Source organism: Myotis myotis, unplaced genomic scaffold (assembly GCF_014108235.1).
Source record: "Myotis myotis isolate mMyoMyo1 unplaced genomic scaffold, mMyoMyo1.p scaffold_m19_p_2, whole genome shotgun sequence".
Lineage (NCBI taxonomy): Eukaryota > Metazoa > Chordata > Mammalia > Chiroptera > Vespertilionidae > Myotis > Myotis myotis.
In genome coordinates, this window is record NW_023416324.1 from 175,345,855 (window position 1) to 175,358,894 (window position 13,040).

The 13,040-nt window shown below is 45.5% G+C and overlaps 1 protein-coding gene across 3 annotated transcripts in view; it reads left to right on the top strand.

Moving 5' to 3' along the window:
* Window positions 1-13,040, top strand: part of MCF2L2 (MCF.2 cell line derived transforming sequence-like 2) — a 219,257-nt gene that overhangs the window by 80,143 nt on the left and 126,074 nt on the right. For all 3 annotated transcript variants that reach the window (XM_036350596.1, XM_036350595.1, XM_036350594.1), the window contains exons 11-12: window positions 5,751-5,942; window positions 8,873-9,064. In XM_036350596.1, coding sequence (XP_036206489.1) covers window positions 5,751-5,942; window positions 8,873-9,064 — 384 coding nt within the window. The remainder of the gene's footprint in view (window positions 1-5,750; window positions 5,943-8,872; window positions 9,065-13,040) is intronic.

The window sequence follows — 13,040 nt, forward strand, 5'->3', positions numbered from 1 at the left end:
AGGGTTTGCCCTTCGCTCAGAACTCAGGCGTCAACTTCCCTCCTGGCATAGCCACACACTGGTTTCTGGTTTGTTACTAACGTCCTTATTCTGTGCAGTGATATCATCCCCATAGGGAACCTCAGAGCCAGCTCATTGCTGCATTCCTGTTGCATGATAATTGAGTCTGTTCCTTTATCTTGTTCCAGTTTGAGGGCGTAGCAGTTCTTAGAGCACTCCTTTTTTATTCTGAGAAACAATGGTCCCAGCCCCATCTCCTCCTCCTAAAAGCAGAATTTGCTGCAGAGTTTTTGGCTGGGAGGCATGCTGGGGCCTTGGGTGATTAACTAGCCAGGAACAGACCAGGACAGGGCAGGGAGAACCAACCCGATTTCAGCCTTGACCTCTCCCCCCAAGGCCAGGGGCCAGCAGTTACACTACCGTGTCCCAGAAGGCATGTAATCCAGCTTGTTAACCTCTCAGGGGCATATTCTAGCATGACTGTGTGTGTGTGTAAATTTTCAAACACATGCAAAAGTAGGTTGACTAGAACAATGAACTCCCATGTATCTATTGCTCAGTTTCAATAACCATTAATGTTTCACCTTTCCCGTTTCACCTGACCCACTTCCCCATACATACATTTCATCCTATGCCATTATCTGTGGTTCCATCCTGGGCTCCCTGATAAGGCAGCATCACTGTTTCTCACCATTTTCTTCCACAGTAGACACACACATCTTCCATCCATTATAGCATTAGAGTCCTTGGGGGAGAAAAATACGCTGTAGTTACAGTAAAGATTTTTGAATTACATATTGCAATTTGACTAGCTGGCCTTCTGGAATTTTCAGCATCTGAAAGGCTTGTGAGCAGAGCCCCAGATTTCAGCAATTTCTTTCTCACTATTTCTTTTTTACTTTGGTTTTATTGTCTATTTAACATGAGCAGGCGCTGTATAGACTCAAAAATAAGCTGTGGTTTGGAGGTTTGACAGTAAAATTCTTTGTAAGTACTTTGGAGGATTTGATAGTCGTGGTTGTAACAGCCGCTATTCATAGCATTTTGGGAGGCCAACTGGGCTGGAAAGTGGTAACACAGGCTGTGGAGCCAGACCGAACCAGATTTTAAAAACTCAGCTCTAACAACTACCAGCTATGCGACCCTAGGACCCTAGTCAAATTTCTTAGCCTCTCTGAACCTCTCCCCTCATTTGAAAAAAATGGACAATACTAATTCCCACCTCACAGAGTCCCTGTGAAGACAGAATTAGTTAGGGGCATAGTGAGGACTTAATGAGTACCTGGTGCATAGTAGGTGGTCAGAACTCAGAAGCTACTATTGTTATCCATTCATTTCAGTACAGTGATCTTCCAGCCATCCTCACAGCTTTCCTCAATCTCACATGTTTTAAGAACAGTGCTGGAGGGTGAGATGCTACACGCCAAGTGAAGGGCACGCTGTGATCGCCACAGGACTCTTGCAAAATAGCCCGTGTTGCAGTTCCCCATTCTCAGAAAACTGGGGCCATTCTTAATAAATTAGGCAGCTAAACGTTTTTGTGTGTGTATGTTTTTTTTAGTCAACAGAGATTTCCTTGGCAAGTTTTCATGCTTCTATACTGACTAAAGTCAGACAGGTTTAATCAGCTCCATGAGGCCTCTGAGCTTAGGCAGCACCCGTGTGGCCATTTTCCTGTGTGTGGTGGTCAGAGCCAGATTCTGCAGCCAGGCTCTTCCTCCCTGGGCCACGTTGGCCATTGTGCCTCCACTCCTCTCTTGTAAAGCAGCACCCATATTAAATGGTTTGTTGTGATGAGTGAAAGAAATAGTTTAAGCGTTCAGATTAGTGCCTAGCAGGTAGTCAGGCCTCATTGAATGTTAGCTGTTGTCATTGACATCACAGAAGTGGTGGAGTCTATCCTGTGCTACAGAATGTCTCCCAGGTTCAGTGTGCAGTGGCTGAGCAGTTCCAGTAAGTGTCTCATTCATTCTTTGCTGGGGCTGACCAGCAGACGCCGAGTGATGGATGAATGATTACTCTGACACAGGATTGCTGTGAAAGAGAGGGCTAAGGGACTGCCTGGCTAAAGGAACCAGACAGCCCCGATTGCCTGCCTCTTCAGGCTTTTGTTGTAACAGCAGTTTGAGATAAAGTTTATCTTTTAGATACAATCAGTAGGGTAAGTAATCTTGGGGTTGGGGGGACACATAAGTCTGCAGTGTCCTTTAAGCAAGGACACCTAAAGATTAAGGATAAAGATTCCGGTAAACACCCAAGGGTCTGCACATGCACATACTTGTTTGGAAAGTTCAAGGAACAATTAGGGGTGCTGCCTTTGGCCAAACTCCCCTAAGTCAGAATTCCAATAAACAGGGCGGGCTGCCTTCAGCCCACTCCTTTTTTCAGAATTTTCCTCCTTACAAACTTTCCAACCAAATCCCGTGCTTCCCCACAATTCTTCATTCATTCTGCAAGTATTTCCTGATATCCTGCCATGCTAAGCACTGTTCTAACTTCTGAGGGCAGAGCAGTCAGCAACACAATTCAAAATCCGGCCTGAGGAATCCCCATCCCAACCTCCCCTCAGGAATGGCAACCAGTGCATCTGGGCCTTTGTTGTTCAGAACTATCGCACTGGGTGTTTACCCCGAGTTCTTTTAAATAGCCACTGCTTGATTTGTATGCCATGGCTCCTTTGTGTTTTGCACAACAATTATTTATATTTACTAGTAAGTACCTAATTTGTGTTTTGTACTGTTTTAAGTTGAATAAGAGCTGGTATGTGCCTGCCAGGGTCTGTGGCATGGTGGGCGATAGACAAGTGATCGTAAAACAGTGAAGTGTGTGCTCATAGCAAGAAAGGCACAGAGGAGGGGCATCAGAATAAAATGGTGGAGTTAGAGAACACACCCTGGAGAAGATGAACTCTAAAGGGTATTTTAGATTTAGCTCCAGAGGAGTGTGGGTGCCGTGGGAGGGGTGATGAGGGAAGGATGAGGCTTTCTAGGCAGAGGAGCATGGAGAGAAGGCATGAAGGTCTGAGCTGCCTGAATATTTGGGGAACTACAAATGGGCCGTTAGTCGGGTAACAGGTGAGGGAAGTGCAGGATGAGGAGACACAGGTTTGAGTCTTATAATGAAAGGCTTTCTATGCATTGCTCAAGAGTTTGAATTTTCTCCTGAAGTCCTCCATAGAGAGCAAGAAAGGATTTGAAGCTTGGGAGGGATGTAGACATGATAAAATTGGAATTGCTGCTTTGTCAGTAGTGTGGAGCATGGTTTGAAGGAGAACAAAGAAGCCAGCTGTCGAGTCAGAAAGCATGAAGGCCTGAACAGACAGTGACAAGGAGTTGGTGGAGAAGGGCTCAGAATTCAAAAGTTATTAAGAAGGATGTGGGCCCTGTAGGGCTTGGTGAATGACTGGCTAGGTAGCGGGGAGTGGTTTTGAGATTGTTAAAACCATGAACCATTGTAAGTTCAGAGAGAGGCCAGTTGTCATTGCTGGGAGTCATCAAAACTCCTTGAGTTACTGTAAAAAGTTAAGCCAGGGCAAAAGGTATACTGGATGCTCACTGTGTCAGCAAGGGTGCATATGATCTCTCTGCTCCTGGAGACCTCTGGGAATGTGGCAGTCATCTGCGGTGACTCACAGGTCTGTGTTGTTTCACACAAATTCAGCCAAGCAGATGACTGCATCATCTGGTGCATTGGCCCATTCATTAATTCATTAATTCATTAATTCACTCATGCATTATTATAGTGATCAAATATTTATGGAGCTTACATATTGGTGGGAGTAAGTAAAGGAGGGAGAAATTGTACATTGAAGTAAACAGACACGTTCAGATGGAGGAAAGTGTAGTTAGAAAATGAAAACAAAGTGAGGGAGGGGGCCTGGGTGGGTGGATTGCAGGGAGTGGCTTTAGAAATAGCAGCTAGAGAAAGGCCGGCCAGGAGGTAAACTGAGAGCTTAGACCGGAGTGACCCTGGGAGGGGATCCTGGGGATGGCCCTGAGGAAGGAGCTGGTTTGGCTGCCAGCCTTGTTGAAGCCACATCCTTTACCTAGATGACTACAGTAGCCCCTCGCTGGGCTCCCTGCTTTGAGACCCTCTCCTCGAAACTCCAGTGCTTCCATGTCACAATGAGTAAAAGCCAAAGTGCTGACAGTAGCAGCAAGGCCCTCCCCAATCCAGTCCCTCTCTTTCCTCACTATTGCACCTCCTACGCCTTTCCTGCTCACTCCTCTGTTCCAGCCACAGTGGCCTCCTCCTGCTACCAGAACACGCCACACATGCCCAACCTCTAGGCCAAGTACTGCATGGCTTGTCCCTCACTTCAGGTCTTGGCTCCTGTGTCAAGGGTTCCCAGGACCACACCCAGATTTGAAGATTTGCTAGGAGGACTCACGGCATTCAGCATACTCATGGTTGTAATTTATTACAGTGAAAGGATACCAAGCAAAATCAGCAAAGGAAAGGTGCAGGGGGTGAACTCTGGAGGCTATCAGGTGCAAGCTTCCAAGAGTCTTCTTCCTGTGGTGTCCCATGGGATGCACTTCACGCTCCCTGCGGTGCATTGGGATCACACTGTAAAGTGTTGTCAACCAGGGAAGCTCAGTGCTCAGTGCTCAGAGTTTTTATTGGTAGATGGTTACATAGGCAGCCTCTGCCTGGCATATACCAGAATCCAGACTCCCAGAAAGACAGCAGGGGTCCAGCATAAAGCATATTGCTTGTCCAGTTTAGGTATGGTGAGCCATTCTCCATGGGGATGATAGGAACCCTCCTGATGTTCCTAGATGCCACCCAAGGCCAACCTTGCAAGCAGGCCTTTCCTAGGATAGTATTCTTTCCTAGAGAGCACCTGCTCAGTGGGTCCTTCGCCCACCATCCTACTTAAAATAGCAACTGCTCCACCCGCACTCCTTGTCCTCCCCTCCCTGTTTGATTTTTCTTCATGGCGCTCATCACTATCTAAGATATTTGTTGATTGCTTGTGTCTCCTATTAGCATGTAAGCTTCATAAGGGCAGGGGTTTTCCCTGCTTTGTTTCCCACTGAACCCTCAGTACCTTGATGATGCTTGGCACATGGTAAGCCTCAATAACATTGAAAACAGGAAAATATGGCACATGTGGTTAGAACAAAGCAAGCCATCAGAGAGAGGGAGATGTGGTTGCCGAACAGACGAGGTCAGAGCAGACAGTGAGCTGTGGTTACAGGAAAGGGTTTATAGGAACATATTTCTTAAGTCGCATGACTCCCCCATAGAGTTGTCCAAACCAGATCTTTACCTTTTCTTAACTTCAGCTCACTACCAGCTCTCCTCAGGGCCACAGGTCTGTCCTTTTTCCTTTTCCATTTAGTGGGATTCAGAGTCTCCTATTCTGTAGAGTATAACACCTCTGTCCTAGAAGTTATCACATTGTAATAATTTAATTATTTGTATAATTTATTTAATATGTGAGTTCTCCATTAGGCTGAAAGTTTTTGGCTTGTTAACACTATGTCCTCAGTGCCCATCCCAGAACTCAACAAATACTTGAATGAATGACTTGTTTTTCTTCAGAATGACAATGGCCCTGGATTAGGCCAGACTTCTTGGGAAAGGAAGAGCCTTCCCGGATTCCCCAGCCACAGACTTTCAGCCTAAACCCCGAGCCAGCATCTCCTTAGCCTCCCTCTAGGATTGGAGCACAGAGTGTCAGGCAAATATCAGCCTCACCATGACTTGGCTGTGATGCTTTGCTGTGCATGTTCACTTTGCAGGAGTCCTTGGAAAAGGCCCAGCTGCTTGCAACAATCGGGGACCAGCTCATCCAAAGCCACCACTACGCAGCAGACTCCATCAGGCCCAACTGTGTGGAGCTCAGGCACCTCTGCGATGACTTCTTCAATGAAAACAAGAAAAAACATGACATTTTAGAAAAGTCTTTGGAATTACATAGTCAGCTGGACAAGGTGAGCAAAACAAAGCTGTGACGGTGATGTCTGCAAAATTTTCTGTAAAGCAGTCTTAATCAGACTTGACCTCCCTGTCCCACATGGTTGCTGAGAAGATAAAGAACTTCATGGGGAACAGAGCTCAAGAGGCATTACATGCTGCAGGTTCTAGGTCACAGGAGTATTGAAAGTCAAAGGTGCCTCAGTCATCCCACCACATCCTATTAGAATGAATTGCGTCTGTTTCCCTGGGTGTGGACCCAGACTTAAAGTGTGCTCTTGCCGAAACCGGTTTGGCTCAGTGGATAGAGCATCGGCCTGCGGACTGAAGGGTCCCAGGTTCGATTCCGGTCAAGGGCATGTACCTGGGTTGCGGGCACATCCCCAGTAGGAGATGTGCAGGAGGCAGCTGATCGATGTTTCTCTCTCATCGATGTTTCTAACTCTCTATCTCTCTCTCTTCCTCTCTGTAAAAAATCAATAAAATATATTTAAAAAAAAAAAAGTGTGCTCTGGCCCTAGCCGGTTTGGCTCAGTTGATAGAGTGTCAACCTGTGGACCAAAGGGTCCCAGGTTCTATTCCAGTCAAGGGCATGTACCTCGGTCAAGGGCATGTACCTCGGTTGCAGGCTCCTCCCCAGCCTGGGCCCTAGTTGGGGGACGTGCAGAAGGCAACCAATTGATGTATTTCTCTCACACCTCATTTTTCCCTCTCTCTTCCACTCTCTCTAAAAATCAATGGAAAAATATCCTCAGGTGAAGATTTTAAAAAAAGAGTGTGTTCTGGCTTGGCCTGGTGGGACATTTTTTTGATTCCCCCTCAAGCATACAGAGACCAAGCCCTATATTTGCAGAGTGCTTCTTCTCATCTGAAGACATCAGATTGTGAATCCTTTGAGAAAAGCTTAAGTTATAATGACCATTTATACACTCCTGCCATTTGTAGAGGACCTACTATGTTCCCAGTAGGAGCATAATTATGTCATCTATTTAATCCTCAAGACAAGCTATGAGGAAGGTATTAATGGCCTCATTTTACAGAGGCAGAAACTGATACTCAACGTGGTTAAGTCCAAGAGTTGCAACACTTAGTGCATGAGAATTGCCAGGTGAGTTTGCTGTATTGCAGATTCCCTGGTTTGCCACTCTGGAGACTGAGGTTCAGTAAGTCTGGGGCGATGCCGTAGAATCCGTGTTTTCAGCAAGGGCCCAGGTGATTGTGGTGCAGGTGATACAGGGACACACTGAGAAACCCTGAGATAAGTGACGGCCTGAGACCGCACATGGAGGAGATAGGGGATTGCGGATTTGTAGTCAGGACTGCCAAATTCAAACCCCAGGCTCCAGAGACTAGACAGCAATGCTGTGTGAGCAGAGGGCTCACAGGGAGGGAGAGCAGCCTCTGGTGCCCTTTGGCAGTGATCTCTGGGACAAGTGCCCAGTCAGCAGGGGCAGTGACTTTTGGAGCCTTCCCTGTCAGCTGTTCCCAGGCAGCATGTGGCTCATGGCCATGAGTGGGGAGCTCCATTCCTGTAGCTCTTTCTCTGCGGTGGCCGGGGCACCCACCCAGGCTGTTTACATCATCCCATTGCTAAAGGGATTTTAATGTCAGTGAAGTCCAGCTGTTCCAGAAGCAAGCGGCTCAGAGGGACCTGGTGCGCAGCCTGCTCTGTGGGCTGAGCTCTCTGCAGGATCAACTACTGTTTCCCTCAGTCCATATCTGCTCCAGAGATAACAGCCTAACACAGAGCTGAGTGTGAGTGTGTGTGTGTGTGTGTATGTCTGGGAAAGCAAGTAGTCGCTGTGACTACAGAAGACCCCAGCCTAATGTTTTCTGCAGATCTAGTCATGATGTTTCAAGACAAAGTTTTCACAGTATATATTAAAGCATGATTTCCTATTACTTTGAAAATCCAAAAATGTAGGAAAGAGGAGGGAAGAAGTTACTGGTGGATGCCTACACATCCTACTTCCCTTCTCATCCTCACACAGTGATAATGATTAACCTTTAAATACCTTTATTGGTGTGTGTGGTTTTTGTTTTGTTGTTCTAAAAGTAGCACACATTCAATGTAGATAATTTAGGGGGAAAATAAAAGACAGATTTAAGTTGCCTGTAATTTCCCACTTAGCGATAACTCCTTTGGAGTGCTTTTTCCTTGTATAGTTACTTGACATAGCCCTTCAGGTCACCTGGAATGGAAATGCAGGTGTACTTGCTCTGGCAGCTCATGTAAATATTCAGGCATCACCAGGGCCCTTGTCTTTCTGTGTACGTCTTTAAAAAGTTGAACTGTTAGAATTCATCACCTACCTGGTTTCATCCCAGCATTCTGGAAAGTGTGAGTACTGCTGTTCTGAGTTATAGAACTTTTCATTCTTGGATGCTTCCGTGGGAAAGACAAATGACAATAAGTGCAAATGCGGACAGAGGAAAGTGTTTTTGTTAAAAAGACAGTCCCTCCTGCAAGCAAAGCATGTAGGGGCCAGGTCTGGTGCCTCATTAGTTACTCTGTGCTCTTGTAACCAGTTAGGAGGTAAGACAAGTGACCTAGAAGGTCAACCCAAGAAGTCATTGGTTACATTTCTCTATAGCGAGATCAAACTTAGAAGTACTTGCCTTTCTCCTCCTGGAGGGATAGTAATTGCTGTCAGTAGAAAAGGGCCCAGATGATTGTGGTGCAGGTGATACAGGGACACGAATGTTTACACGATTCATTTTACTGGTTGGGTGACTTCCCTGAGAAGTGGACAGATGTAAAATTGGTTTGGGTTTATCCACCTCACAGTTGTATTTACAGGGGTTAGACCTCTCAACTAACCCCACAACAAGTTCCCAGTATCTCGGAATCCTGGTAGAGCCAGAGGAGCGCAGACCTCCCAAGGGACTGTGGTGGCTGAGCTGTGGTCAGGCTAACTGCACAGGGCACTGTGTTTCTTTTCAAAAGGTCAGTCGGTGGTGTGAGGCGGGAATCTACCTCTTGGCTTCCCAAGCTGTAGACAAGTGCCAGTCTCAAGAGGGTGTTGACGTTGCCTTGACCGACATCGAGGCATTCCTGGACACAGCGACGGAGCAGCAGCTGCCCAGCCCCAAGGAGATTTACGACCAGTTTGAGTTGATTCTCACCCCTGATGTAAAGGTAATGTTGGTGGGTTATTTTCATCCTGTGGTTGGGAAGGAGGCATTGGGGGCCTTTGCCTGTTGCTGAAGAAAGTCCAGGCAGGATATACTGAGCAGGTTAACCAGTTCTTGAGCCCTCAGGGGGCCTCTTAGGCTCCTGGCAAACTGCTTCTTGGCAGACTGACCTTTCACAGTCTGACTCAGTCATTCATTTCTCTACAAATCTTCACGAGCATCTCTCATGTATCGTGCACTGTGCCAAGAACCAACAGTAAACAGAAATAGACACGGTTCCATCCCGCATGGAATTTACAGTGTAGTGGGAGAGGCTGACATTAATAAATGTCAAACACAAAACACAAAAATGTGTTCCAAGCTGAAATGAGTGCTCTGGAGTTGGGATTCAGGGCCCTATCGGGTATGTGACAGCGGAACTTGACCTGGCCTGGGGGTCACATGGAGCAAGTCCTAGAGAATGAGTAGAGAAGATGGGGGTCCTCTTCAGTGCAGAGGCTACAGGGCTGGAGGGAGCCTGGTGCAACTGCAGAACTCAAGGGTCAGGGTGGCTGGAGTACAGAGAGCAGACAAAGAATGTTTGGGGTAAGATTAGAGAGGGAAAGACGAGGTGGGGCTCTGTGGGCCGTTTTAAGGAGTTTGGCCTTTCTTCTAAGAGCAGCGGGAAGCCACTACAGAATTTAAGCAGGGGAATAACTTGATCTGATTTGCATTTGAGAGGAGCACTCTTCTGTGAAGCCAGCGAGTTACGGATAGCACGCCTTCCTCTGATACCCACATCACTTTGCAAGTACCTCTGCTCGAAAGGCTTCTTCACCTCTTTTGAGTCATGGACCCTTTTGAGAATCTGATTCACCTATTTTTAGGGAGTTTGATGTAGGCAGTGTTTACAAAGATACAGGCAATCCAACAGGGATGGTGAAGCCTCTTGGGGCTAGCAAGAAACAGGGAGCAGTTACCACTCCTAATCCTGAAAGGCAAAGGGGTCCTTGGAAGCGATGCAGCTGTGACTGTAAGAGAGGCAGCTAGTAAAGGCTGTGGCCTTAGGCAGAGGAATACTAGACACTGGTGGAGAAATATATACCACTACACTGAAAGGTCACAGGTTCGATTCCCAGTTAGGATGCATACCCAGATTGTGGGTTCTATCCCTGGTCAGGGTGCATTTGGGAGGCAACTGATCAATGTTTCTCTCTCTCCCTCTCCATTCCTCTCTCTCTAAAATAAATTTTTATTAAAAAAAAATATATAAAACAGCTGTAGCCGGTTTGGCTAGTGGATAGAGAATCGGCCTGCGGACTGAAGGGCCCTGGGTTTGATTCTGGTCAAGGGCATATGCCTGGGTCGCATGCTGGATCCTCAGTGGGGGATCTGTAGGAGGCAGCCAATCAATGATTTTTTCTCATCATTGATGTTTCTATCTCTCTCTCCCTTCCTCTCTGAAATCAATAAAAATATATAATTTTTAAAAAGAATGAAACAGACCAAAATATCCCCAAAGCCTATCTATTCTTTTAGTTTGAAGTAAAATTCTACGTTATAAGATTAAATATACTATGTGTCAGAAAATGTTTTATCCACTGAGGGGTAATGACTTTGTTGTCAAATCTGGTACTTGACACATATAAAAATATTCCAAGATATATGTATATACACAGGTTGGTGTAGACACGTGGTTCTCTTTACTTGGGTAGCAGAGAGGGCCTAGAAACAATGAGACACCATATCAATGAGCACACCTAGCACCCAGAGCTTGGTTTCTAATATTATTCTCTAAGTAAAGAGACCCAGGCTCCTTGGAGATATGACTGATTCTAGGACTGGGGCAGGAAATATACAAGGTGACCTTGGAACATCATACCAGGTAGAATGTCAAAAAGTCAGGAATTGCTTAAAAGCAAAACAAACCACAGTGATGGGACATAGGAGGCAATCGAAAGAGCTCCCCATGGCCAAAACTGGAACCATCTGAGCAACAGAATTAATAGAGTAGTATTGGATGACAACCCAAATTATAAAATAGATCTCCATGACTCCATGCTGATATAAATAAATGGTGGAATACGTAAATAAATAGGGGAGAGGAACTAATCTCATATGCAGAAGAATTCCAAATTATTTATGTAGATACTTAGCCCTCGTGGAGGTGGAGCAAGACTTCCCCTCCTTAAGTGGGGGCTACACATAGTGACTTTCTTCCAAAGGGTACAGCATGGGAAGGGAGAGATGGAAGAATGACTTCACAGCGGAGAAAACTAATACACTACCCCAGCCAGGTGATCAAGGTCAACATCAACAGTATTAAGTCATGCACATGGTATGATGTGATGTGATAAAAATGGCACTTCTATGGTCTTCTCCCCCCCAAAAACGTAACTTCAGTTTAATCATGAGAAAAACATCAGAGAAATATCAACTGAGGGACAGTCTACAAAATACCTGACCAATACTCCTCAAAGCGTCAAGGTTATCAAAAACCAGGAAAGGCTGAGAACTGGTCACAGCCAAGAGGAGCGGAAGTCAAGACAACTAAATGTAATATGGTATCTTGATGGGATCCTGGGGGAGAAAAAGGCACATTAGGTAAACAGTAAGGAAACCTAATAAAGTATGTACTTTATTTAATAGTAATGTACCTTATTTAATAATTTTGTACTTTATTTAATAAAGTATGTACTTTATTTAATAATTTTTTAAAAATCAGAATACTGTATCAATATTGATTGATTAATTATAACAAATGTACCATAGTAATGTAAGCTGTTAATAATAGTGGAAAGTGACCGTGGAGTATATGGGAACTCTTTATACTATTTTGCAATTTTTCTGTAAATCTGAAACTATTCTAAAAAATAAAATTTGTTTCTAAAAAGCTGGTACTCTAAGTCTAAAAGGTTGAATCTGTTACATTTCAGACATAACGATTATCAACACAACATCAGCCATTACACTGTTGTTCTTGTAGCAGCCACCTGTCTCTGTCTGAGGCTCCTCGAGGCATTTCCCTAGTACATGGCGATTGAGCTGCCCCCTTAGTGCCGCTGTGTTGATTTTTCTCCCTCATTCTCTCTCAGCGCCCCGTGTAAAGAATGACACAATCTCAGTAGCAAATTGCAAAATTCAGTTCTTCAAATGTTTCTTGGGTACCCAGTTTGTGCTTTATTCTGAGAATACAGACTAGTACAGAGCCTGCAGTCACGGTGCTGACAGTGGAGTGGAAGACAAACATTTCCCTAGCAATGCTCCTAGAAGGTCCAAGAGCATATAAAATGGAGGGACAGAAGTAACACAAGGGAGGCAGTGGTCAGGATCAAGCATGAAGAGCCTGGTGCCGCAGGATGAGGCGTGAGGTGTCACTGCAGGGCTTTTGAACAGGTGAATTACATGATCAGATTTAGATTTCAGAAAGATAATTCTGGAAAAAAAGGAAAAAGATAAATCAGATTGTGGTATGGAGAGTGGACTTGCAAGTAAAAATAGGAGAAAAGGGGGAAATACAATTGTTAATCTTGTACCAACCTCGCCCTGGTTTGAGCTTAGGAATTTAGGGTCTCTTCTGAATGCCTCAGTTTAATTCAGAGAACCATTTGCAGGGTCCACTCTGGGGTCTTAAGGGATAGATGCAAAAGAGCAAAGATGATTCGAGTCCTGTCCGGTCCACATGGTGAGTCGTTGGGGTCTAGCATGTGGCACTGACCTCACACCAGGGATGCACAGCGTACATCATCAATTTGACAGTCATCCATCCAGTCAGATGTCTTCTCTTTCTGCAGCAGTTAACACCCAAGTCTGTTTCCTCAAACTCATCACTGGGCCACCAGGGCAGGTAGTAGAGGCTGATCACCATCAAACTGACTTTGCCATCACCCTGACTTAAGGGAATTTGGTTTCTTTTGGGACTTGGACTCATAGCCGTGTTCTCAGAACCTCCGGTGCGTTGTTCGGCCGTGCTTCCTGAGGCCAGGGGCACATTCTCTGAA